This window comes from Notamacropus eugenii, chromosome 5 (genome assembly GCF_028372415.1).
Source record: "Notamacropus eugenii isolate mMacEug1 chromosome 5, mMacEug1.pri_v2, whole genome shotgun sequence".
NCBI classification, from domain to species: Eukaryota; Metazoa; Chordata; class Mammalia; order Diprotodontia; family Macropodidae; genus Notamacropus; species Notamacropus eugenii.
In genome coordinates, this window is record NC_092876.1 from 19,711,947 (window position 1) to 19,739,915 (window position 27,969).

The 27,969-nt window shown below is 42.2% G+C and overlaps 2 protein-coding genes across 2 annotated transcripts in view; both read right to left on the bottom strand.

Moving 5' to 3' along the window:
• LOC140508282 (uncharacterized) overlaps window positions 1-27,969 on the bottom strand; it is a 216,110-nt gene that overhangs the window by 184,229 nt on the left and 3,912 nt on the right. The window contains 2 exon segments of the mRNA XM_072616081.1: window positions 7,013-7,497; window positions 8,094-8,644. The gene's annotated coding sequence lies outside the window, so the exon portion shown is untranslated.
• Window positions 13,710-27,969, bottom strand: part of LOC140508287 (uncharacterized) — a 58,281-nt gene continuing 44,021 nt past the window's right edge. Inside the window, 4 exon segments of the mRNA XM_072616090.1 lie at window positions 13,710-18,197; window positions 18,974-19,100; window positions 22,927-23,045; window positions 23,825-23,901. Coding sequence (XP_072472191.1) covers window positions 15,286-18,197; window positions 18,974-19,100; window positions 22,927-22,965 — 3,078 coding nt within the window. The 5' untranslated portion in view covers window positions 22,966-23,045; window positions 23,825-23,901 and the 3' untranslated portion in view covers window positions 13,710-15,285.

Sequence of the window (27,969 nt, forward strand, 5' to 3'; positions counted from 1 at the left end):
CATTTTTTAAAAATTCGTTTATTTTTAGTTTTCAATCATCATTTCCTTAAGTCTTAAATTTTCTCCCCCTCCCTCCCTAAAACAGCATGCAATCTTATATGGGTTCTACACATACATTCTTATTAAACACATTTTCCCATTAGTCATATTGCACAGAAGAATAAAAATGAATGGGAGAAACAATCAGAAAACCCAAAACAAAACATACACAAGAGAAAAGAGTCTGCTTCATTCTGCATTCCAATTCCATAGTTCTTTCTCTGGATAAGGATGGCATTTTGCCTCAAGAGTCCTTTGGGAATATTTTGAGTCCTTGTATTCCTGTGAAGGGCTAAGTCTACCAGAAAAATTCCTCACACACTGTGGTTGTTGCTATGTATAAAGTCCTCCTGCTTCTGCTCCTTTCACTCAGCATCAGTTCATATGAGTCCTTCCAGGCCTCTCTGAAGTCTTCCTGTTCATCATTTCTTATAGTACAATAGCACTTCATTACATTCATATAGCACAATGTGTTCAGCCATTCCCCAGTTGATGGGCATCCCCTTGATTTCCAGTTCTTGGCCACCACAAAGAGAGCTGCTATAAACAGTTTTTGTACATGTGGAACCTTTTCCCATTTTTATGATCTCTTTGGGATACAGTCCTAGAGGCAATATTGCTGGGTCAAAGGGTATGAATATTTTTGTAGCCCTTTGGGCATAGTTCCAAAGTGCTCCCCAGAATGGTTGGATCAGATCACAACTCTGCCAACAATGTATTAGTGTCCCACCTCTCCCACATCTTCTCCAGTGTTTATCATCTTCCTGTTTTGTCATGTTAGCCAATCTGATAGGTGTGATGTGGTACCTCAGAGTTGTTTTGATTTGTGTCTCTCTAATCAATAGTGATTTACAGCCCTTTTTCATATGACTATAGATAGCTTTAATTTCTTCCTCTGAAAACTGCCTGTTCATGTCCTTTGATCATTTATCAATTGGGGAATGACTTGTATTCTTGTAAATTTGATTCAGTTCTCTACATAATTTTTAGAAATGAGGCCTTTACCTCAGACACTAGTTGCAAAAATTCTTTCCCAGTTTTCTACTTCCCTCCTAATCTTGAGTGGATTGTGTTTGTGCAAAACCTTTTCCATTTAATGTAAACACAATTCTCCATTTTGCACTTCAAAATATTCTCTATTTCTTGTTTGTTCATAAATTTCTCCATTCTCCATAAATATGACAAATACACTATTCTTTGCTCCCCTAATTTGTTTATAGTATCAGCCTTTATACCTACATCATGTATTCATTTGGACTTGATTTTTTGTATGGTGTCAGCCATTCATCTATGCCCAACGTCTAGCACACTGGTATCCAGTTTCTCCATCAGGCTTTGTCAAACAATGAGATTTTATCCCAGAAGCAAGGGTCCTTGGATTTATCATACAGTGGACTATTATATTCATTGACTACTGTGTCTTGAGTACCTAAGCTATTCCACCGATCTAGTCCTCTATTTCTGAGCCAGTCCCAAGTGGTTTTGATGATTGCTGCTTTGTAATACAATCTGAGATCTGGTAGGGCTAGACCACCTTACCTAACATTTACTTTCATTAATTCCCTTGATGTACTGGACTTTTTGTTCTTCTGGATATATTTTGATGTCAATTTTTTTTAACTCTAGAAAATAATTTTCTGGTAGTTTGATTGTTGTGGCACTGAATAAGTAAATTAATTTCGATAGAATTGTCATTTTCATTATATTAGCTTGGCCAACCCATGAGCAACTGATGTTTTTCCAATTATTTAGATTTGACTTTATGTGTGCAAAACGTGCTTTGTAATTGCATTCATATCGTCCCTGTGTTTGTTTTGGCAAATAGACTGCGAGATATTTTATAGTGTCTACTATAGTTTTAAATAGGATTTCTCTTTCTATCTCTTGCTGTTGGACTTTGTTAGTAATATATGGCAATACATATGATTTATGTGGGTTTATTTCATAACCTGTAACTTTGCCAAAGATATTTCTTAGTGCAAGTAGTTTTTCACTTGATTCTCTAGGATTCTCTAAGGATATCATTATGTCATCTGCAAAGAGTGATAACTTGGATTCTTTTTTGCCTGTTTCAATTCCCTCAAGTTCTTTTTCTCCTCTTATTGCTAAAGCTAACATTTCAAGTGCTATGTTAAATAACAGTGATGATAATGGACATCCTTGTTTCACCCCTGATCTTATTGGAAATGCATCTAACTTATCCCCATTACATATCATGCTTGCTGATGGTTTTAGGTAGATGCTGCTTATCATTTTAATTAAGTCTCCATTTATTCCTATACTCTCCAGTGTTTTCTATAGAAATTGGTGTTATATTTTGTGAAAAACTTTTTCTGCAACTATTGAGATAATCATGTTTTCTGTTAGTATTACTGTTGATATTATCAATAATGCTGACAGTTTTTCTAATATTGAAGCAGCCCCACATTCCTGGTATAAATCCTACCCGATCATAATGTATTCTTCTCAGGATGAGTTGCTGCATTCTCTTTGCTAATATTTTATTTAAAATTTTTGCATCTATATTCATTAGAGATATTGTTCTAAAATTTTCATTCTCAGTCTTGGTTCTTTCTGGTTTAGCTATCAGAACCATATTTGTATCATAAAAAGAATTTGGTAGGACTCTTTGCCAATTTTCCCAAATAGTGTACAAATTATTTGAATTAACTGTTCTTTCAACGTTTGACAGAATTCACTTGTAAATCCATCTGGCCCTGGAAATTTTTTTCTAGGGAGTTTATTGATGGATTCTTCAATTTCTATTTCTGAGATGAGGTTATTTAAGTATTCAACTTCTTCTTCTCCTAAACTGGGAAATTTATATTTTTTAAAATATTCATCCATCTCATTTAGATTGTCAAATTCATGGGCCTATAGTTGAGCAAAGTAATTTCTAATTATTGTTTTAATTTCCTTCTCATTGGAGGTGAGTTCACACTTTTCTTTTTTGATATTGGTAATCTGGTGTTCTTTCTCTTTTTTAAATCATATTGACCAAAGGTTTATCCATTTTATTGTTTCTCTTTTCATAAAACCAACTCCTAGTTTTAGTTACTAGTTCAATAGTTACTTAATTTCAGTTTTATTCATCTCTCCTTTGGTTTTCAGTATTTCTAATTTGGTATTTCCTTGGGGATTTTCAGTTTGTTCTTTTTCTAGCTTTTTCACCTGCATGCCCAAATCATTGATCTCCTCTTTCTCCATTTTATTCATGTATGAATTCAATAATATAAAACTTCCCTTAAGTACTGCTTTTGCAACATCCTATAAGATTTGGTGTGTTGTCTCATTATTGTCATTCTCTTGAATGAAGTTATTGATTGTTTCTTTGATTTGTTTTTTAATCCACTCATTCTTTTGGATTAGATTACTTAGTTTCCAATTAATTTCGATCAATCTTTCCATGACTTTGTATTATATATAATTTTTATTGCATTATTATCTGAGAAGATGCATTACTGATCATCATTTCTTATGGAAGTACTCCATTCTAATGTACCACAACTAATTCAGCCATTTCCCCATCAATGAGCATTCCCTCAAAAGTAAAAGCAATCTCCATCCTCCTGGACCTTATCTGGCAATGGGGAGTCGTGGGCAGGGAAGGGCTTAATGGTTGTAAAATTTACTGGATTGTGCAATGGGGCCTTAGGGCATAGATTGACACTCATTAAACAGGTAGTGGAGCAGAGTGGGTATTGATCTTGGTTCTTGTGAGCTGAATTGGAGGAGAAGGAAAGTCTGAGGATGAAAACGAAGCCAGAAGGCAGAATACACACACACACACACACACACACACACACACACACACACACACACACACACACACACACACACACACAGTGTGGTTTGGGTTTGCTAGGAACCATGAAATGTCAGGATAAAGGGCAAGTCTACCTGGAAAGAATTCAAGCACTTTACTCAAAGTGGCAAGGTTTATTGGAATGCCAATAGAAGCAGGCTAGATTCCTGCTTCTGGATTTTAAAATGGGAACAGCTGAAAAATCTGGATGAGATTAAGGAGGGCTAAATAACCTGGGGTGGCCCAAGTACAACAGTGGTCTGGAGTTAAATGGTCTGGGGTGGGTTGGAGGGCCACAGTGAAAGGACTATTGGGTATCTAGGTGGACTGGGCTGGACTAGATGCCAGGGACTTATTGGAAAATTCAGGAACTGGGATGCTGAAATGTATGGGAAAATTCAGCTTCCAGGTCCCATCTCTCCATCATTCCCCCCTCAATCAAATGGGACCCAAAATCTTTTGGGGGTAAGGGGAGAACATCTTGGCTTGGCAAACAGTTGTCCTTGCCTTGAAGGGGTCCAGGAAGAAGGTTGCCTGGAATAAAGCACAAGCTGCATCCAGGGTGAGATGAGCATGGGCAGGTACTTATTCTTTGCTACCCACTATTGGTGAATGGGGTATATTGTGGAAGATAAAAATCTGACAAACAAGTTTGATATGTTGGGTCCAGATACAGGGAGAATTAAAAGTGTGAGAATGGAGGAAATGAAAGAAGGAAAGCTAGAGCCCCATTAGAATCATTCCCATTTGACATGGCAGGGGAGGAGCCAAGATGGCAGAGTAGAAAGACACACATATGCTAGCTCCGAACCCACAGCCCATAAAACATCTGTAAAGAAGAACTCCCAACAAATTCTGGAGCAGCAGAAGCCACAGAACAACAGAGCAGACGAGATTTCTGTTCCAGAGAGCCCTGAAAACCTGACGCGAAAGGTCCGTCGCGCACCAGACCCAGAGCAGAGCCCAGCCCTGCCTTGGCCGTGCAGCACCAAGGGGAGCAGATCCAAGCAGGCTTTAGGGATGGAATCTTCAGCAGCCACGCAGGTCCCTCCACCCACAGGCACTGGGGGTGAGTGAGTCTTTTTGGCTTGCCAAGAGGGGAGTGGGGTGTCTCCATAACTCAGGCCCCCTCAGGAGGCAGCAGCGGGGGCTGCAGCAGACAGGAGCTCCCCAAGCAGGAAGGAGCCTGGATCTATTGTTGAAGGTCTCTGCATAAACCCCCTGAGGGAACTGAGCCCCGTGTGGTGGCCCTGCCCCCACCTGAGCACCTGAACTTAATCTCACACTGAATAGCAGCCCAGCCCCCGCCCAAAGCCCTGAGGCTGGGAAGCAGCATTTGAATCTCAGACTCCAAGCGCTGGCTGGGTGGATCTGGAGGCCAAGTGGGTGTGAAGAGGATGCTCAGAAGTCAAGTCACTGGCTGGGAAAATGCCAAGAAAAGGGAAAAGAAATAAGACCATAGAAGGTTACTTTCTTGGTGAACAGGTATTTCCTCCCTTCCTTTCTGATGAGGAAGAACAATGCTTACCATCAGGGAAAGACACAGAAGTCAAGGCTTCTGTATCCCACACAGACAAACTAAATATACCATGGGCTCAGGCCATGGAAGAGCTCAAAAAGGATTTTGAAAATCAAGAGAGGTGGAGGAAAAACTGGGAAGAGAAATGAGAGAGATGAAAGAAAAGTATGAGAAGCAGGTCAACACCTTGCTAAAGGAGACCCCAAAAAAATGCTTAAGAAAATTATGTTTGTAAGAAACACTCTAAACAAAGTACAATACTTGTGAAATAAGGAATGATTTTTGTTAACTTTTATGTTCATTTCAGGTTAGATCCTAAGGGATGGCTACTACAGTTACATAGACCAAGGAAACTCTTTTTACATGTTCAAAATTCGAATCCCCTGCCCTGGCATCCACTGGCTAGAAGAAGCCTGAACACCTCCCTTCATCTTCTCTCTGACAAGCTTCCCCTCAAACAGCTCATCAACCCTGTGAACAAATTTCTGACCTTTTACCTGATCACGAGCCTGTTTCTGCCAGGTCAAAACTCTGATTAGCTGAGATCACACAAACCTGGGAGGAGTTTTAATCCCATGGAAACAGAATTCCTTCTTTTGTTTCCTACAAGTTGCTGTGAGGTCATTTTATTCCCCACTCCTCAATCTCTGCACTTCTCTCAATGAAAGCCCCTGTCCTTCTAGTCATTCTCTCATCTCATCCTTAAATGAACAAACATAAAACTATACCCTCCTCTTTCCCCCCAGCACTGGCCTATTTTCAAAAATTGGTCCAAGAAGCCTTGTTGGCCAGGCACATATAAGATGCTGGATTTATTTTTTATCATTTTATAGATTTGTAGTTATGTCTGCCTCTTTGGGACTTGTCTTGGGTATTCTTGGAAAAAATACTAGAGTGATTTCCCATCTACTCCAGTTCATTTCACAATTCAGAAAAATCAGATAAATAGGGTTAAGTGACTTATCCAGGGTCACACAACTAGTGTCTGAGGTTGGATTTGAAGTTAGGTCTTCCTGATTCCAGATCAAGCACTCAGTTCACTGCATAATTAATGTTTATGGTTTGACTGGCCTGTTCAACCTTATTGGCTTGAGGGGGGCATGGAAGGTGGTGATCTCTCAGGTTCTTTCTTAATCTAAGAATCTAGGAACCTTGGTTAGGTGACCCTGACCTGCCCCAGTTCAGCCTTATTTCTAAGTGCCCAGTGCGCAAGGGATTGGCGTTCCCATGAGGCACGGAATCTGTGGCTACCTCTTTAAAGCCTGGGGACCCAGAACTTGGTTCTCAATTCCTCTTACATCCCCTGATGAATGAATGAAGCCATTTATTCAGCTCTCATTATTCCATGCCAGGATTTGCAGTAAGTGCTATAGATTGTATGAATAGAGTGCAGATGTGCCCCCATTACCCCCCACTAATAACAGCTGCTGACCTTTGGAAACCACTTCCTGAAAATGCAAGTCTTTTTGATTGCTGAGCCCCAGAATGCAGATGGAATGGACATGTGGGGTTGGGTAATGGTCCTTCCTTCCACCTCTGACCTTTGCTCCACTTGGATTAGCATTTCTTACTCCCTCATGCCAACCCATCAACTCACATTCCATTTTCCCCTCCCTTTTTTTAGGGCCTTTCTTCCTCCACTCACTCACCATTCCACTTTTACAGAAGGAGAAACTGAGGAAGCCAGAGATGAAGTGACTTGCCCAGGGTACGTTGCCAGCCATTGTCAGAGGCCCTACTGGAACTCAGGTCTTCCTGATTCCATCCACTTTTCCCTTCCAGGGATTCAGATGAAGGTCTGTGATCTTGAAAGCAGTCCTGCTGGGTCCCGAGGGGTGGCCAGCAGTGAATGTGAATGAAACTGGGCTGAAAGAATATTAAATTAGCAAAGCTTGTCACAAGCAGGGGTTCCTAGAAGGGTCTTTTTGTCCACCCTTGCTGGGGCACATGCAGTGACCTTGCCTTGATTCCAGTAACAGTAGTGATCAGTGGCAGGGCCAGGATCTGAACCCAGGACTCAGCAGTCTAAGGCCAGTGGGCAGTGGGTTTGCTTCCCATAGCTTCTTGCCAGCTCTCACACATATGTATATGTACTCAGACATGGTTGTACACACTGAGACAAATCACAAACCATCTGTAAAGGTAGAGAAATAAAAACTCTGTCCTTCAAGAACATGCATTTTTAGGTGTCCTGGAGGGCAGAGGGATCCTAGCAGAAGACTGAGGTGTTAACAAGATTTTACTGAACCAGTGTCTGTCCTGAGAATGATTCAAACAGCCAGCCAGAGACAAAGTGCCATTAATCAGGTATTCAACTAATTAATTTCATTATGAGGCACAGATTGGAAAATCATAATTCCTTTCTGAAAGGGGAGATTCTAGGGATCAGGAAGACCCTCCCAGGGTTGATTGGCAGGAAGCAGAAACCCTTGGAACTCAAATCTTTCTGCCTTCTTCCCCTGAAGCTGAGATCTCTCTGTCTTCTGGGAGCCAGCTCTGCACATGTAGATGCCAGGTAGGCCAGCAGAAGGGCCCCTCCCCACACCCCACTTCTGCTGGCTCCCTTTCCATTGGGCTTCATCTTCCCCTCTGACCTCTTGCTGAGTATCCTCCAGGCTTACCAGGATCAGGGCTCCCTTCAAGTCCTGACTCTGGCAGCTACCACAGATACTTCTCCAGGCTCCCTGTCATGACCCCAAAGTACTATTGCAGTGCAGTCCATTCAAATACCTGATCACCATCAGCAAAGGGGGAATCCAAGAGAGACATGGAAACTTTATCTCAGCAGGTGTATATTGTCCTTTGCACTGCAGTCAGTAGAACTGAAATTGTCCTCCTGGTTCTGCTCACGTCCTCCTGCCTCAGGTCACACAAGTCTTCTCAGGTCTCCCTGAATCCTTCTCAATTGCCATTTCTTAGGTCAAGTCAATAAGCATTTAGAAAGTGGCTCCTCTGTGCCAAGCACCGTGCTAATGTACTGATTGTACAAAGAAAGTTTAAAAGAATAAGTTCCTGCTCTCCATGAGCTCAGTCTAATTGAGAGAAAACATGTCAGCATCTGTGTGCAAACAAGCTCTTTACACTATGAAAGAGAGTGCTATGAGAGAGGAGGTACCAAGAACACCTGGATTTCAAGAAGTGAGATCTTACCTGAGATGTGAAGGCAGTCAGAAGGCCTAGGTGAGGGGAAGACATTCCAAGTATGAGAGACAATCATTGGGAAGGCACAGGGTCAGGTGATGGAGGGTCTCGTTCAAGGATCAGCCAGGACGTCAGTGACCCTGGGTCAGAGAAAAGAGGACCAAGGTGCAAATAAACTGGAAAGGGTTGAGGGGTTGGTTACACAGTGTCTGCTGTGTGTCAGGAGCCATGTAAATATTACCTCATTTGATCCTTTTGTGAGAATTGTCAAAGTCCTTACTAGGGACAGGCAGAATATGGGAGTGCAGGTTACCGAAAGACAGAGCACTGTGCTTTACGTATCCACTCAAGAAGATGACAAACTCTCTCCTAGGTATGTTTGTCTCCCAGCTCCACGGAGGACATAGTGACCGGGACTCATCCATTAGGGTAGGATACCTGAGGTCTTGTAGGCAAACTTACCAAGAAGTTTTCGGTAAGATCAGGTTAGGGGGCAGAGAGAGGGAAAGAAATATTTTTAAGAAAAGAAACAAAATGTGAATTTAGAGTTAGAGTTAGGAAGGTCTGTTACAAAGGTCTTTGAGCATAGCTACTTAGACCAGTCATTTGCTCAGGTCTTTGTGCCTTCTTAGACAGAGGAACAGCACAGGAAGTCGATCGTTAGTTTTCTCAAAGAGATTGGGGAAAGGGAGGTACTGCAGGGGACAATGAGGACATAGACTTCAGAACATCCAGTATAGCATCCAATGGAGTCAGTTATGCTTTCTCAAACACTCCCTTTTAAAAACCATTATCCACTTTCTATGTGAAAACCTCAGTGGTCAGATTTGGGGAATATGAGTGCCAAAGGTGCGTGTCCTTCCCAGAGGTAAAGGAGGAAAGGGATTTTATGGGTGAGTGGGTGACCAGAGAGCAGAAGTCACAGGATACAAGTTGTGCAGGTTGAGGTCAACTGTCTCCAAAAAGGAGACAGGACCTCTGAAGGGGAAGGAGGAGGGGCCTCTAAAGGGCTGAGTGAAGCAGGAATCATGGCATGAAGGTGGCCTCAAAGACCAGTTCTTGGTCTCTGAAGCCTAGTCAGCTAGAGTACAGATAGACCATCATGCCTCTGGCAGCATCTGTCTGGGAAAACAAGGCTGAACAGGACAATAATACTGACACACAACCAGCACTATCATCTCAATTCACCTCCGAAGGCCACAGGCTCTGTGTTAACAGCTCAGTAGAGTTTAATACCTCTCAAAAGAGCCTTATCCTCATGGGCATGCTTCTGCTCTACAGCTCTATTCCCTTTCAAAGGTTGGAAGCTCTTTCACCAAGTCTGCCATCAGAGGTCTCCTTAGTCAGCCCAAAGATCTCCTCCCTGCTCAGAGGTCTCCTCTCTGTTCTCTTCTTCTCTATGCTGGCTCACTCCTTCAATGCTGGCTCTCCTCAGGTTTGCTTTCTCAACATCTCTATATACAGTTCTGCTCAGCATCTGAGTGGCTAGAACTCACATGTCCGTGTCTGATTTGCTACAGCATACATGCACATATTTGATTGTTTCAATCTCAAGCCAGAACAACAGCAAAGGTCCTACTTTGCCTGCTGTTACAGACATAGGTCCTAATCTGATAGAAACCTACTTTTAATAGTGAAGTGCTGAAGCATACTGTATGCCCTCAACACACTCACGTTGCAAATGGAGTACACTCAACTTGTTTCAGAAAGTACCTAGTCTAACCACAACTCAAGTTGACCTTCCTTTTCCAACTGAGTTATAAAAAATCAAGCAAACTGTCATTGCAATTCTATTATTAGCTGAGCCTACCCATGAGCAACAAACATTTTTCAAATTATTTAGATCTCACTTTGTGTAAAAAGTGTTTTGTGACTGCATTCACACAATTCCTGGGTGTGTCTTTGCAGGCAGACTCCCAAATATTATATTGTCTACAGTTATTTCAAATGGAATTTCTCTATCTCTTGCTGCTGAGCTTTATTAGTAACATATAAAAATGGTTATGATTTATGTGGGTTTATTTAATATCCTGCAACTTTCCTTAAGTTGTTAATTGTTTCAAGTCAATTTTCAGTTGATTTTCTAAGTATATCATATAACCTGCAAAGAGTGATAGCTTTGTTTCCTCATTGCCTATTCTAATCCCTTCAATTCCTTTTTCTTCTCTTATAGTTAAAGCTAACATTTCTAGTACGATACTGGACAATAGTGGTGATAGCGCGCATCTTTTTTTTACCCTTGATCTTACTGGGAATGCTTCTAATTTATCCCCCTTACATATAATGCTGGCTGATAGTTTTACATACACTTCTTTTCATTTTAAGAAAAACTCCATTCATTGCTATGCTCTCTAGTGTTTTTAATAAGAATGAATGCCTAATTTTGTAAAAAGCCTTTGCTAAATCTTTTCAGGTGATCATGTGATTTCTGCTGCTTTTGTTACTGATATGGTCAATTACGCTGATAGTTTTCTTAATATTGAACCAACTCTGGATTCCTGGTATAAATCCGACCTGATGACAGTATATATCCTGGTGATAAATCACTATAATCTCTTTGTTAATAATTTATTTAAAATTTTTGCCATCAATATTCATTAGGGACATTGATCTATAATTTTCTTCCTCTGGTTTGGCTCCTCCCAGTTTAGGCATCAGCACCTTTTTTATGTCATAAAAGAAATCTGGTAAGACATCTTCCATGCCTATATTCCCAAATAGGCTGCATAATATTGGAATTAAATGTTCATGAAATCGTTGAGAGAACTTGATTTATAAAGCAATTCAAACTTGTGGTCAGGGAATACATTTTTTTAAAGCATTTACAATATGGACCACAAAAGAATTTTTTTTTTTAAACATTAACCAGGTGAGACACAGATAATATTTATGTTGCTAACTTCACCAGCTCTTGACCTAATTGTCTCCACAGTATTACTAAGAATTAAAGGACCCTAACAATGTTGTTGGTCTAAAGCCCTATGCCTAATAGCTTAATTTTAGACAACCTCAGACGTTCCCCTACCAACAATCTATAATTTAATGGACCTCGTATTAACCTTACAAACCTTTTCAGTATAGGAAATTGCCACCAATTGTAAGGACATTGGAGGGATACTATATCTCCCCAACTTCATGTCAATTCCAGGCAGGATTAGATTATCCACTTGCATTCAGTCAGGCTTAAAGTCTGCCAGGTGTCAGTGGGGAAACTGAGTCAGGAGAATCCCACCTCAGCCCATGCTGAGCAGCTGCTCTTCCACCCTTCCCTTGAGATCACCTATGTAGTTCATACCAGCATCTCATCAGCTTACAGGCATCATGTATTGGAGGCTCAGACCGCCTTTCTTCCTACCCACACCTGGAGTTAGACTCAGAAGAACAGTCACTTAGTAGTCCCATAGCATCTAAAAATGGCAAGTTCCAATAACCAGGTTTCAAATATGACTATAGTTTCACTTTGGCTAAGGAACATCTTTTAGGCAAGTCTTAAGTGGCTTACATGCCTTTCTATACATGTTCTAGTTCCTGATTAAATAGCAATCATAAAATCAAGTTTACCATTAAAACCTTGACTTTTCCATCAATGCCAAATTTTACCCAAGGTTACCTTCCTCTAGGAAATTTAGACTGAAATTCTTTTCTCCAAACTAAAGATGCCACTGATTTATTCTCAGTAATTAATTCAGTCTATTGTTTTAATACTAATTCCTTTTACCTCACTTTGTAACATGTCCAATTTTTCTCCCCATCACTCCCCTCCCCCCACTTCCTAATACCTTGCATTCTGATTACTCCTTCCCTCAATGTACCCTCCCTTCTATCACACCCCACCCCTCTCCTATTTCCATCTTCTCTCTTTTCTTGCACGGCAAGATAAATTTCCATACCCCTATCCCTGTAGTTCTTATTTCCCAATTATATGTAATAAAAATTCTCAACATTTGTTTCTAATACTTTGAATTCCAACTTCTCTCCCTCCCTCCCTCCCTCCCCAGCCCCACTGAGACAGGAAGCAATTCAATACAGACTAAATATGTGTTCTTTTGCAAAAGACTTACATAGTAATCATGTTGTGTAATACTAATGATATTGCCCTCTGACCTACCCTATCCCCCCCCTTATTTTTTCACCCCTACAACTGACCTTGTACCTTCTCGAAAGTATTTATTTCTAGTGACTCCCTTCTCCCATTAGCCCTCCCTTCTAACATTCCGCTCACGCCACTTGTTGCCACCTCTCCTACTTTCCTGTGGTGTACATAAATTTTCCTATCAAATTTAGTGAGCATCACACCACACCTGTCAGATTGGCGAACATGACAAAACAGGAAGATGATAAATGCTGGAGAAGATGTGGGAGAGTTGGAACACAAATTCATTGCTGGTGGAGCTGTGAGGTGATCCAACCATTCTGAAGAGAAATTTGAAACTATGCCCAAAGGGCTACAAAAATGTGCATACCCTTTCACCCAGAAATATCACATCTAGGGCTGCATGCCAGAGATCACAAAAATGGGAAAGGTTCCCCACATATACAAAAATATTTATAACAGCTCTCTTGGTGGGGTCCAAGAACTGGAAATTGAGGGGATGCCCATCAATTTGGCAGTGGTTGAACAAGTTGTGGGATACGAATGTAAGGCTTTGTGTTATAAGAAATGATGAACAGGAAGGCTTCAGAGAGGCCTGGAAGGACTTATATGAACTGATGCTGAGTGAAAAGAATAGAACCAGGAGAACATTGTACACAGTAAAAACCACAGGGTATGAGGAATTTTTCTGGTAGACTTAGCCCTTCACAGCAATGCAAGGACCTGAAACATTCCCAATGGAGTCTTGAAGATAAATGCCATCCACATGCAGAGAAAGAACTATGCAACTGAATGGCAGAATGAAGCAGAGTATTTTCTTTTGTGTTCTGTTTTCTTTTCTCCCATTCATTTTAATTCTTCTATGCAACGTGACTCATGTGAAAATGTATATAATACGAATGTCTGTGTAAAACCCATATAACATTGCATGCCATCTTGAAGGAGGGACAGAAAATCTAAGACTTAGGGAAGTGAATGTAGGAAACTGAAAACAAAGAGATTAGTAATAAAAAAAAGAATAAAATAAAATGGCCCACTATCTTAAAAAATATTAATAGGTCTCCAATAAAAGAGTATGAGACTAAGAATCCAAGGAATGATAGCCATAAAAGTAGTGTTTCCATGCTGATTTAATGTTTGCAAAACATTTAACAAACATTGCTTAATTAAACCTTCACCTCAACTCTGGGGGGTACATGCCCTTATCATCCCCATTCCACAGATGGGGAAACTCAGGCAGGATTAGGTGACATGACTTGCTCAGTGATATACAACTAGGAGGTACCACAGGCTGAACTGGAATTCACCTAACCTCTTAAAGAAAGCATTACAGAAACGGATGTTCAACAGGTTCTAAGATGCTTAAAAAGTTTGTCTGCAAAGAACAGGAAACACTGTGAGTACCAATTAATGGAGGAATGACTGAAGAAGTGAAGTATATGAATGTCATGAAATACTGAGGAGAGATGGCAAATAGTAGGATTTCAGAGAAAAAACATTACATGCATAGGCTTTTAGGTACAGCATGGAATTTGGGGATGTTTAATGAGGTGTCTTCTGGTGGCAGGTCTAATGCAGTCTGTTCTGCTGCAAGAGGCTTTCCCTTGTAAGTAGATCTAAAGCTTTGTCTCCAGTATGATTTCTCCAAAGAACACTAAAGTAGAACCTCTAGGGGAAGTCCTTCCCACCTTCATTCCAGTAGGAACAAGGTTGTATACTGATCACAATCCTCCAGAAAAGAGCATGACTCATGGGCACACTGGTGAGGCTTCTCTCCGCAAAGAATCCTCTAACAGAAAGTAAGAAGTGATCTTGAGACCACAGAGAACTGCTCCTCTGAATGTTTTCTCTAATCCTAAAGAACCTTTAAACCCATTTGAATGCCTTTCCTTCTTCATGACAGTGATCAGATTTCTATTTCATAAGAATTCAGAGAAGGGAAATAGGACATGACTGTTGCATAAAGGCATCACTACCTTGATTACAGTCATAAGGTCTCTCCCAAGTGTGGAAGCTTTTGTTACATATGTTAAGAGTGGTAACTAAAAGCTTTGACACATTCAGGAGAGTCATGAGGTTCACCTCTAGTGGGAATTCTATGATGTTTAGCTAAATCTGAAAGCAGTGGAAAATCATTCCACATTTAATACACTCAAAAGACTTCTCTCTGCAGCATCTAATTTTTGATGCATAACAATAGTGGATTGCTGTGTGAAACATTTTTCAGAATAATTACATGCTGAGCATCCTCCCCAGTGTGAATTCTCTGATGTAAAGCAAGATGGTAGTTCTATGTGAAAGGTTTTCCACATTGATTACATTGTATTACATTATATGGTGAGTAGCAAGATGGGAGGAGTATCTAAAAGTCTTTCCACGTTGATTACATCCATAGACTTCTTGATTGTGTAGCAAGAATGAATCTCTGTGCAAAATCATTTCCACCTACTGATACTTATAAAGCTTCCATACAGTGTGGATTATTGGATGTCCAGCAAGATGGGAGCTCTTTCTGAAAGTCATTCTATCTGCTGTGGATTCTCTGATGGGTAGGTGGCAAGACTCTACCTCACTGGAAAAGCCTTTCCACATTTATTATATTCATAAGGCTTCTGCCCAGTGTGGATTCCTCGATGGGAATTGGATTGATTATTCTGCTCTCTGAAATGCTTTCCAAAATGACTGCATTCATAAGGTATCTCTGCAGTGCATTCTCTGATGTGCTGTAAGACTGGATCTCGTTCTGAAAGTCTTTCCATACTGGTGACATTCAAAAGGTTTCTCTCCACTGTGGATTCTCTGATGCATAATAAGATTTGGTCTCCTCAGGAAAGCCTTTCCACAATGATTACATTCTTAAGGTTTTTCTCCATTGTGGGTTCTCTGATGTGCAGCAAAACCTCCCCTGTACCTGAAAGCCTTTCCACATTGATTACACTCATAAGGTTTTTCTCCAGTGTGGATTCTCTGATAGACAGCAAGATGGAACTTGTCTCTGAAAGCCTTTCCACATTGATGACATTCAAAAGGTTTCTCTCCAGTGTGGGTTCTCTGATGTGCAGCAAAACCTCCCCTGTACCTGAAAGCCTTTCTACATTGATTACATTCATAAGGTTTCTCTCCAGTGTGGCTTCTCTGATGGGCCCTAAGTTTATTCCTTGGAGTGAAAGCCTTTCCACATTGATTACATTCATAAGGTTTCTCTCCAGTGTGGATTCTCTGATGATCAACAAGGCTGGTCCTGTATCTGAAAGTCTTTCCACACTGTTTACACTGATACGGTTTCTCTCCAGTATGGATTCTCTGATGAGCAAGAAGACTGAAGTTCATTCTGAAAGACTTTCCACATTGATTACATTCTTAAGGTTTCTCTCCAGTATGGATTCTCTGATGAGAAACAAGACTGAAGTTTCTTGTGAAAGACTTTCCACATTGACTACATTCATAAGATTTCTCTCCAGTGTGGATTCTCTGATGTCCAGCAAGACTTTCCTTGTCTCTGAAAGCCTTTCCACATTGATGACATTCAAAAGGTTTCTCTCCAGTATGAGTTCTCTGATGAGCCCCAAGTTTACTCCTTGTAGTGAAAGACTTTCCACATTGATTACATTCATAAGATCTCTCTTCAGTCTGGCTTTTCCGATGTCTAGCAAGAGAGGCCCTGAATCTGAAAGCCTTTCCACAATGATGACATTTAAAAGGTTTCTCTCCAGTATGGATTCTCTGATGATCAACAAGACTGCTCCTGCCTTTGAAAGTCTTTCCACATTGATTGCATTCATACGGTTTCTCTCCAGTATGGATTCTCTGATGTGCAGCAAGATGGCTCCTGTCTTTGAAAGTCATTCCACATTGACTACATGCAAAAGGCTTCTCTCCAGTATGGATTCTCTGATGTGCAGCAAAACTGGTCCTGTCTTTGTAAGCCTTTACACAATCATTACACTGAAAAGGTTTCTCTCCAGTGTGGATTCTCTGATGGGCCCCAAGTTTATTCCGGGAAGTGACAGCCTTTCCACATTGACTGCATACGTAAGGTTTCACTCCAGCGTGGATTCTTTGATGTTTAGGAAGACTGCTCCTGTCTCTGAAAGACTTTCCACACTGATGACATTCAAAAGGTTTCTCTCCAGTATGGATTTTCTGATGTTTAGCAAGAGTGCCCCTGTGTCTGAAAGTTTTTCCACACTGATGACATTCAAAAGGTTTCTCTCCAGTATGGGTTCTCTGATGAGCAACAAGATGGGAGTTTTTTCTGAAAGCCTTTCCACACTGATGACATTCAAAACGTTTCTCTCCAGTATGGGTTCTCTGATGATCAGCAAGACTGCTCCTGTCTTTGAAAGTCTTTCCACATCGATTACATTTATACAGTTTCTCTCCAGTATGGATTCTCTGATGTTTAGCAAGAGTGCCCCTGTGTCTGAAAGCTTTTCCACACTGATGACATTCAAAAGGTTTCTCTCCAGTATGAATTCTCTGATGAACAACAAGATGGGAGTTTCTTCTGAAAGCCTTTCCACACTGATGACATTCATAAGGTTTTTCTCCCATGTGAATTCTCTGATGTTGAGCAAGACTGTCCCTGTCTCTGAAAGTCTTTCCACACTGATGACATTCAAAAGGTTTCGCTCCAGTATGAATTCTCTGATGGGCCCCAAGTTTACTCCTTGTAGTGAAAGACTTTCCACATTGATTACATTCATAAGATCTCTCTTCAGTGTGGATTCTCCGATGTTTAGTAAGAGAGGCCCTGAATCTGAAAGCCTTTCCACAATGATGACATTTAAAAGGTTTCTCTCCAGTATGGATTCTCTGATGATCAACAAGACTGCTCCTGCCTTTGAAAGTCTTTCCACATTGATTGCATTCATACGGTTTCTCTCCAGTATGGATTCTCTGATGTGCAGCAAGATGACTCCTGTCTTTGAAAGTCATTCCACATTGACTACATTCAAAAGGCTTCTCTCCAGTATGGATTCTCTGATGTGAAACAAAACTGCTCCTGTCTTTGTAAGCCTTTACACAATGATTACACTGAAAAGGTTTCTCTCCAGTGTGGATTCTCTGATGGGCCCCAAGGTTATTCCTGGTAGTAAAAGCCTTTCCACACTGATGACATTCATAAGGTTTTTCTCCCATGTGAATTCTTTGATGTTTAGCAAGACTTCCCCTGTCTCTGAAAGCCTTTCCACACTGATGACATTCAAAAGGTTTCTCTCCAGTATGGATTCTCTGATGAGCAACAAGATTGGAGTTTCTTCTGAAAACCTTTCCACACTGATGACATTCAAAAGTTTTCTCTCCACTGTGTAGTCTTCCATGGAAACCAAGTTTGCTCCTGCTAGTGCTACTCTGAACAGAGCAATTACCTGAGGTCATATTCTTACAGTGATTTAGCATACTAGACTGTCTGACTCTCTTTCCAATTTCAACAAATTCACAGTCACTCTTGGGACTTTTATTTATATTAGTGTCATGGATTTCTCTCAACTTGATGTCCCAGACACCATCCCTCATCAATCTGTGCAGGACATGTTTTTCCACAAAAATTCCAAGATTTCTAGTCACCTCATTTTCTTCAAACCTGCTCTCTAAATCTGAAGAAAACAAACAATCAAATATAGATACAGTAAAAGATACACACACATAAGCATATGCAATAGCAATGGTTACTGGAGATTTATGGGGCTCATGACCTTGGCATTAACAGCTGAAATGCAACAAAATTTTATGTAGTCTGAGACCAAACACTTGCACTTAAGAGACTGTATCAGCATAAAGAGGAGACAGACAGGCTGTGAGGGTGACAAAGGAGCTGCACACTACAGAGTGCGGGACTCCAAGACTTACTTACTCCAAGCTAACCATTCACATTGAACAAAAGCAACAGCCACAACTCAAGATGGCTACCAGATTTAATATCAACAGATTAGAGTGATTCTCCATGGGAGAACAGGTTAGTTTCTGCTTCTATTTTGGCAGATGGACTCCCTGGTATTTTATACTGTCTAGACTTTGGGTCAATGTTTTCTTTCTTTAAGGAGATTATTGGACAGCCAAGGATTTCTTGTCCAACTCTGCCATCATACCAGAATCCTCTTCCACTCTTTCTGCCATGACATTTTCAGTGAAGTTGTTAAAAATCTTCACAGAGGAGGAATCTGGCATTCAGGTCTGACACCTGACGTGGTAAATTATTTAACTTGAAAAGGTGGCAAGCCAAGACCAATGCAGAGTTGGTACACAAAAAAGAGTGTGCACTCAATGAAGCTTCTGAAGCTGAGATGCACCAGAATACGGATCCATTTTCTGCCATGTGTGAAAATTTAGGCCTGACAAGTAACATCAAGAAAAGTAAGGAAATGGTCCTTACCCAGGGACAGCAGGTTCTGGACATTCTCCAGCATGACCTCCTTGTACAGCTCTTTCTGAGAATGGTCCAAGAGGCCCCACTCCTCCTCAGTGAAGTCCACAATAACATCCTTGAATGTCACCAACTGCTAAACCATCAAAAGTCACATGACTTAGAGCTCAAAGAGACTCCAAAATTCCTCTAGTCCAACTCTCATCCACTTTGAAGGGGAAACTGAAGCCCAGTGAAAGGATTTCTCTAACACTCATAACTTTTCAGAGCATCATAGTCAACACCTGAAATCAGTTATTAAGAGCACAATGGAATATAGAGAACAGTATTTGACACTTGAAATGAGAAACATGATGAAATAATCAAAGCAAGTAAAATGTTTTCCTAGATAATGCTTCTCCTGATGCAATTAGGAACAAGATATATGTGTTCACCCTTGCTTGCCAAGGAAGACCATGCCATCAGAGAAATGAAGATATGACTTGCACTTGACTTTGTTTTGAGTGAGGGAAGGCTGTGCAAGTCACCAGCCTCATTTCTCCTCCACAGTCATCTGAATCCAGAGACCAGATATTCATCAAGATGACTAGAAATGACCCAGGATGAGATAATTGGGGTTAAGTGACTTGCCCAAAGTCACACAGCTAGTGAGTGTCAAGTGTCTGAGGTGAGATTTAAATTCAGGTCCTCCTGATTCCTGCACTGGTGCTATATCCACTGCACCACCTAGCTGCCCCTAAGAAACAGGATATGTGCTTTATTAGTGATGCACTAAGAATCTGTATGGGAGATAGTGGGATCATGTGTAATTTCACCTCTGTTATAAGTGGTATATTAAGAATATTCTATGAAGAGTTTGTGAGAAGTTGGTTAGTACTGTGTATTCCAGGAGGAAAAAGAACAATCGTGTGACAGTGATCCCTCGGGGGTGAACAAAGACATTATCAAGTCAATGTGGTAAAAGTCTGCAAAAAGGGAGGAAGGAGAGAAAGTATGAAAAGAATTCTAAAGATAGATTACTCACAGTATGGCCTCATCTAAGTGATTTAAGACTGTTTCCAGCCAAATGAAGAATTGTCTGCTCTTATACTGATGGGTTGAGATGGCCCTGGGTATGATGAGTGATACTTAAACATCTTCTCTCTTTGCCTTATGATTGCTTTCAACTATTCATGGAATAGATACATTCATTCATTTTAGTATTTGATTATAGAGAAATAAGAATAACTATATAGGGAAAGGAAGGTTCCTTCCTTCATTAAAAATGTAAAATTTTATCAAGTGGGGTTACAGATTAAGCCAATGTATAACAAAGACATTGCAAATTTATGAAAAATAAATTATTTCATCATGCTGCTACAATTCTGGACCACTGGGCTTGGGTTGTTCAGGGAGTCAAAAGAATAATTCATGAAGAAGACTGATGGAGATTGTATGAGAAAGTGACAGCTTCTTCAATTCCACTGATGCCTGGGAGGGCCCATCTATTGTCACAATCTGGTACATACAAAATGTGTTTAGCCAAGGCACTTTCCATTTGATACTTCCCATTTCTAGCAGAACGGTATGATTCACTGGTTAAGAAGTTGTTTTACTGTGGAGCAATTCTCTTCCTTGGAGATAAAAATCTCTTCATCTTTTTATCATTCTGATTTTGTTTAAAACATCTCTTTTATCTTGCATTCATATATGTCACATATGGCCTCCTTTATATCTATCTGTTATGGAATTTCTGAGTAATTAAAGAATCTTTGATTCTCTCCCTGATTTCTGTAGATTCCCAAGATTTTACAACTCTTCTCACTAGATGTTCTGACTCCTGACTCTTCACTGCATTCTATTCATTTATAGTGTGAACAATCACTAGAGGAAGGCCATGCTTTTCTTCAGTGATAATCCATGTCTGGAATCTCTAACTTGTTCACATCAGAAGCTCATGCACATCTCTTTCCTTCTCCATCCTCCCACATTCTCTCTTCCCCAACATGGGGTGAGCTCATGTCCTCCAAACACCTGCTTAAGAAGACGGTCAGCTCACATATCACTACATTTGCACATGTGCACCGTGGTGCTCTACTTTGGAACTTCCCACTGACTGTGCCAACCTGTCCCAGGGTCTTTTCCCCAAAATCTCTTCCTTTGGTGTGTTGTCTTTCCATTCAGAGTGGAATCTCTCTGGGGAGGGGTCAGCTTTTCTTCGTTCATGCTTGAGTCCCCAGGCCTTGACACATGGCATGGCATTATTCACTTGTTTCAGTTGTGTCTGACTTTTCTAGACCTCAGCTGAGATTTTCTGAGCAAAGATACAGGAGAGGTTTGTCATTTCCTGCTCTTGCTAAAAATGATCAACTGCGGCAAACACAGTTAAGTGACCTGTGACTCAGCATCACACAGCTAGTAAGTGTTTGATGTCAGAGTAGAACTCATGACATAAGTCTTCCTGATTCTAAGCTCAGGGCCCTGTGCACTGGGCCACCTTGCTGCCCTCTACTCACTCCTTATCCCTTTACCTAACTCAGCTTTCATTCTTCCTTTCCTAAAAGGGCCCTCTGGAAATTTAGCATTGATGCTTTAATATCCAAATCTGACAAATTTGTCCTGTAAGATGGGATTTAGTCGACAAGCTGCACTTATGCATCCAGAAGTCACACCCTGAATGCTGCACGTTCCCCATCCCTGCTCTAGACGGATTACGTTCAGATCCGAGGATACTGTCACTTTAATGTAATGAGGTTCTTCACTCTTTTCTTTATAATTTCTGAACATATGGCCTTTATACCAAATGTTAAGAGTATGTTTTGTGAAGGTACGACCCACTGATAGAGGGTAAAACATCACAAGTACCCATGTGTCTTCAGAGGAAACCCCATTGTAATTTAGTTTATTACATTTTGGCCCAGGCACAATGTGAACCTTGGAGAGGAAGTGGGTGAACTGGGACAGGGTCAAGTAAGAAGAGGGGACATTGCCATGGCCATGGCATTGCAGCTGATAGAGACCAGGAATAGGAGTACAGAAGGCAGAGGCCTGAATTTCTAGCCATGAGTGTGAATGGAGGAAGAAGATGATCCTGGGGACTCAGGAGTGAGGCAGAAAGAGAGTGGGGGACCCCCTCAGGAAGCCTTCTTCTGCTTTCCATATGGCCCACATTTGTAGGCAAATTCTGCCTTGGACTCCTCCTCCTGGCAGACTCCCTGGCTGGCAGAAGCAGTCCTCTTCCTTGACATGAAGATGTCTCCTAAAAATCCTGTACTGGGCTTACAGTTCCCAGGAAGGTCTGAGCTAGGAGGTCAGATGGCCTACCTGTAATCTAACTGACTAAGATTCAGAGACCAAGAAGTGGCCTTTGATGCCACCCTCATGCCATGATTCCTACTTCACTCAGCCCCTCAGAGCCCTCCCCTAGAGGCCCTGTCTCCTCATTGGAGAGAGTTCAACTCAATCAGCCCAACATGTATCCTGTGACTGTTGCTCTCTGCTCACCCCACTTCCCCAATCCCTTTCCTTCTCTCTCAAGAGCACGCTCACACCTATTGCATTAATATCCCCCAAATCTGACCACTGAGGCTTTCACATAGAAAGTGGGTAATGGTTTTTAAAAATGAATTTTGGAGAAACTGTAATTCACTCCATTGGATGCTATACTGGATGTCCTGAAGTAGGTCAATGGCTCTGAAGGTCCCTCCCTTCCCCCAATCTCTTTGAGAAAACTCAGGACCCTCTTCCTGTCCTGTTATTCTGTCTAAGGCACAAAGGGCTTAGCAAATGTTGATTAACCACCTGACTAATCAAGCAGCTACCATTTTCTTTGGACTGGTATAAGTAGCTATGCTAAAGACCCTTGTGACAGACCTTCCTAAACCTAACTCTGAATCTACACTTTCTTTTTTTTCCTAAAAATGTTCCTTTCCCTCTCTCTGTCCCCTAATCTGATGTGACCCAAAACATCTTGGTCAGCTTACCTGCACGGCCTCAGGGATCCTACCCACAGGTTGGGTCATGTACCTCAGGAGGAGAGCTGGTCTCTATGTCCTTAGTGGAACTGGGAGACACCCATGTCCATCAGAGAGTGTGTCACACTCTTGAGTAGATAAATAAAACACAGTGCACTGTCTGTGTGTAACCTGCACTCTCATATTCTGCCTATCCCTAGCAAGGATACTGACAATTCTCACAAAAGGATCAAATGAGACTATACTGATATGGCTCCTGGCACATAACACATAACATGTAACCAGCCCCTCAACCCTTTCCAGCCTTCTTACACCTTGGCCCTCTTCTCTCTGACCCAGGGACACTGGCCTCCTGGCTGATCCTTAACCAAGACCCTCCATCCCCTGACTCTGGGCCTTCCCAATGGCTATCTCTCATGATTGGATTATCCTCCCCCCTCACCTGGGCCTCCTAGTAGTCTTCACATCCCAACTAACATCTCCCCTCCTATCCAAATATCCAAGCTATCTGGATCCTTCTCTGTCAGAGTACCTCTCATCCACGCCCTACAGAGCATGTTTACAGACAGATGCTGACAATTAGACTGAGCTCATGGAGAGCAGGAACTGTTAATTTTTTAAACTTTCTTTGCACAAGCAAAACTTTAGCACAGTGCTTGGCACAGAGAAGCCACTTTCTAAATGCTAATGCACTCAACCTAAGAAATGTTAATTGGGAAGGATTCAGAGAGACCTGGGAAGACTTGTGTGGAATGAGGCAGGACGATATGAGCAGAACCAGGAGAACATCTTTTCTGCTGTCAGCAGTGCAAAGGACAACCCACCTCTAACAAGATAAAGCTTCCTTGGCTCTCTTGGATTACAGATTTGCTAATGCTGGTCAGGCCTGTGGATGGACTGCACTCACCTGTGGTTTCTGAGCCACAGGAATCATTCTCCTTGGTCTCTGGCCTAGGAATAGGCTGTGGTCCTCTGCAAGGTGACCTGGGGAGGGAGAAGAACTTCAGGCAGGGAGAGAAATTAACTTTACCTTCCCCTCCCAGGGTGGATGCTGACTTGCCAAGAATGAGGGAGGGAGAGCTCTCAGAATGGTAACCAAGGCCCTGCTCTGCCCTCAAGGGAGAGACTCCACCTCAGGAAGAGGGCAGCAGGGAGTTTTTTTCCAAAGTAAAAGACAGAGAATTCCCCACCAAGGGAATAGGGCAGAGACATCTCCCTTCCAAGGGAAGAGGTCAGAGAGACCCCAGCTCCAGGGAACATAAAGGTTTCTCTGTTCTGAATGAAGAATGCATAGAGACCTTAGCTCCAAAGAAAGTAGAGATCTCACCACCTACTGCTTCTGTTCCCAGACAACCTGCTCTAGTCTAATCACAAGAGTCCTGCCTAGCCCTGCTATCCATCTTCTAAATTGAACCCTCTTCTTCCCTGTCCTCCTCTTAGGGTTTGAAACATCACCCCAGGGAGAGAATTCCACCAGGGCCCCTACCCACCTGGCTGGCCATACGTGAGCTCCCCTCTCTCCTTCCCTTACCTTTCTCTGAGACTAAAGATTTCTTGCTCAGAATCTCCTGGTCTTCCAGCTCTCCCTCCAATACACTCATCTTCCCCACAAGTATATGCCCAGCCTAAATCCCTCCTGGTTCTCCCAGCCAATCCCCTCCCCTGATCCTTCCTTTCTCACATCCCCTTTCTTCTCTACAACCTGGGCCCAGACTTGCCCACTCCCACTGAGCTCTCCTCCACACTGCAGACATTTGCCTCCTTGGCCCATCTCCATTCCTGACCTTCTATCCCCCATTTGAACATTGAGGGGCCTTAACTTCTATCTTGTTTTCATCTGCCAAGAGATCTTCTCTCATGGGAATATAGGTAGATCCTAATAGGGAGCTGGGGCCAGGACACCAGGACCCCTGGGTCCCAACTCCTGTTACAGCTCATTTTATAAACTTTATCTACTGATAAAATCCTTCTCACCTCCCTCTAAGTCTAGGGGTTTAGTTGTTAGCTGATTTAGTAATATGATTCCATGCCCTGGGAGGCCCAACTCTTTCTCTTCCGTTGCTCAAAACCTGAATTCTAATAGTAAAGGGAGAGGGGCAGGAACCAGGACGTGTTAGTTCTAGGCACAAGGATGGCAGGAAATTAAGGAAACCACAGAAGGACTGACCAGGCATTGCTTTTGGGGGTGAGGGAAGCACAATACCCCAGCACAGAATCCTTAAGGATACTTTAGGTTCTTTTAGGTTTTCTGTATTTCTTACAAAAGTAACGCCAGTCCCCACCCTCAGGGACCTTATCTGGCAATGGGGAGTGGTGGGCAGGGAGGGGCTCTGTGGCAGAAAACTTTGCTGGGCTGGACAGTGAAGCCTTGAGGCACAGACTCATCCTTCAGGGCCTGGAACAGAGGGGGAGAGCCCCTAGGGTCTCATTTCCTCAACTGGAGAGGAAAGGGAAAGGTTGGGGAGAAAAAATAAAGCCATATGAAGGAGTATACCTACCTGCCTACAGATTTATATAGTCACATATTTACACAGATATCTATAAACATACTTGTTTTGGTGTAAAACTGACTGCTCAGTGGAGAATTAAAAGCTTTTTTTAGAGCTTTTCCAGGGAACTCAGGGATTTTAAGAGAGGGATGCCCTCTAACCCTGGGAACCACCAGGATAAAGACAACGCCTGGGATGGAGCATCACCAAGGAGGAGAAGCCAAAAGGCCAGTTTGACTGCTCAGTGTTGTGTGAGGAAGAGCTGTGTGTAACTAACTTGGAGAGGAAGCTGGAGCCCAGCTTTCTAGGGCTCTTAAATAGCTAACAGATGCATTTTTAATTACACATAGATATTATGGGAGGCGCTAGAATTCACTGAGAGGAAGTGATGTGGGGAGGACTAAAATTTAGGCATACAGAGATCTGTCCCCCTCAGAGTAGATTTTCCTTCCTTTTCCCCCACCCCTACCCCAGTGCCTACAGAGTCAGTTAAGTTAATACAGTGAAGTTCATAGTCAGGTCTTTGGAGTAGAGGTGGCTCACATGGGCAGTTTTGTTTACTTGGCCCAATTAGAGAGAATTCTGTCTGTAGCCAGTATTGCAAAGTGGTTCAGCAAAATAGTGGAAGGGAGAGGGACAGACAGCTCTCCAAAGAAAAAAAGGAAAGGCAAAAATAGACAGTAAAACTGTAAAACTTGGAGATAACGATATAACACATTCAGACTCAGACAAGTTAAAAGGATAATCAAGAAGATTTAGTAACTAATGCTCTATGGGGAAAGAGAACTAAGGCAGGGGAAAGAATCAAGGATGGCTTCTAGGTTGCTAATGTGGAACAAACAAACTGAATTTGGGGGACACAGCTTCTCTCCAGAAAGTTACCTTAGATGTCAAAGAAACTCAGCTTCCTTACAGGGTTTAGAGAATAAAGACAGACCCTCAGTTGTTCTTTTTTTCACAGTCTAAGCCCACTGATTCTATCTTGAGGGAGACCTCCAATAACTGGGCAGTTCTCACCAAGATACTCTGACAGAATTAACTAGAGACCTACCTCCCCTGACCCCACCAGACATTCTGGAAAAGGGAAAACATCCCCACTGAAACAAACTTTGCAAGTTCTGAGACCAAGGTTAACATTCTCCCCAAACCCAAATCCCCTGACATTCTGTCTCTATTACCCCACCACCCCAATGAGGAAAGTGGCTGCCCAGCCTCCCCAAATGGACTGAGGCTGGGAGAACCCCCAATTATGCCTCTACTTGCCCTTCTTCCCTTGAGGTTCTAACCACAGGGTAATGACCAGGGGGCTGAAGCTACTTTATCTTCTGGGAGGAATTTCAGCTAGTTGGAGCAGAGGAGAGAGGCCTGGGCCGCGAGTCAGAAGAACCAAGGGTTCACATTTGATCTCAGGCACTGTGTGATTCTTGGCAAGTCACTAGAACTCTTTGTCTCACTTTCCTCAATTATAAAGTGGGGAGAATAATGGCACCTCCCCTCAAAGGCTGCTCTACAGATTCCATTGGTCAAGTGCTTGGCAGTTCCTGTCACATGGGTGTGATGAAAAGGTGAGTAACTGCCATTTGTATTTCTGTCTAGAAGGTTCTTAGGACCTGTAGGCTGAGGAATATCTCAACATTAACTTCAATGAGTTTAATACAAGACATTATTTCTCTTCTGCTCCCCAGTGCAGTGTCTCAAATACACAAATGAGCAAACTGAGGCTAAGGTACTGAGTGACCTGACACAGCTGACACGTATCAGAGGCATAGTTTGAATGCAGGTCTACGTGAGGTCCAGCACAACCCAGTTCCACCCAGCCAGGTCACATCATGCAGAAGACTGACAGCTACAAAAAGCAGACCCAGGATTGAGGGACAGTCACCCACATGGGAAGGGAGGAAGGTGGGCAGGGAGCAAAGGAGACCAGGTCAGATCAGAGGAAGGACTTATGGATCCCTTGGGTATCAGTCCCACAGGCAGCAGGAGAACCAGGACAGGAATCCTCAAGGACTTGTTTATCCAACAGGTCAGGATGAGTGACAATAATGAATGCTACAGAGAAGTCAGGAAAAAGCCAATGAAGAGGCTACACCTGGCTCTAATCACAGCAGGCTTCATTCAAGGAGCTTCAATTAATTATACTGGAAATTGTACATTCTTTAGTAAAAATCTAAGTAGTATGAAAAATTCCAAAAATGAAAACGATTTAATTGTAAAGTAACAAAGGCCACAGGTTCCCCACCCCTGGGCTAGGGTCTTCACAAATAAGGACACCATTGCTTTGAGCTGCCTCAATGATTTGCAGGTGTTGGAGAAGGGAGCAGAGGGTGGGAAAAGGAGAGACCATCCAGTAGAGGAAGCTTTGTCTGAGAAGTGACTTGTGAAAAGGAGGAATGTGTGTTTGTCCATGGTCAATAAAGACAGGACCTGCACTTGACTTTGTTTTGAGTGAGGGAGGGTTGTGCAGGTCACCAGCCTCACTTCTCCTCCAGAGCCATCTGAATCCAGTGACCAGATATTCATCAGGATGACTGGAGATGACCCAGGATGAGGCAACTGGGGT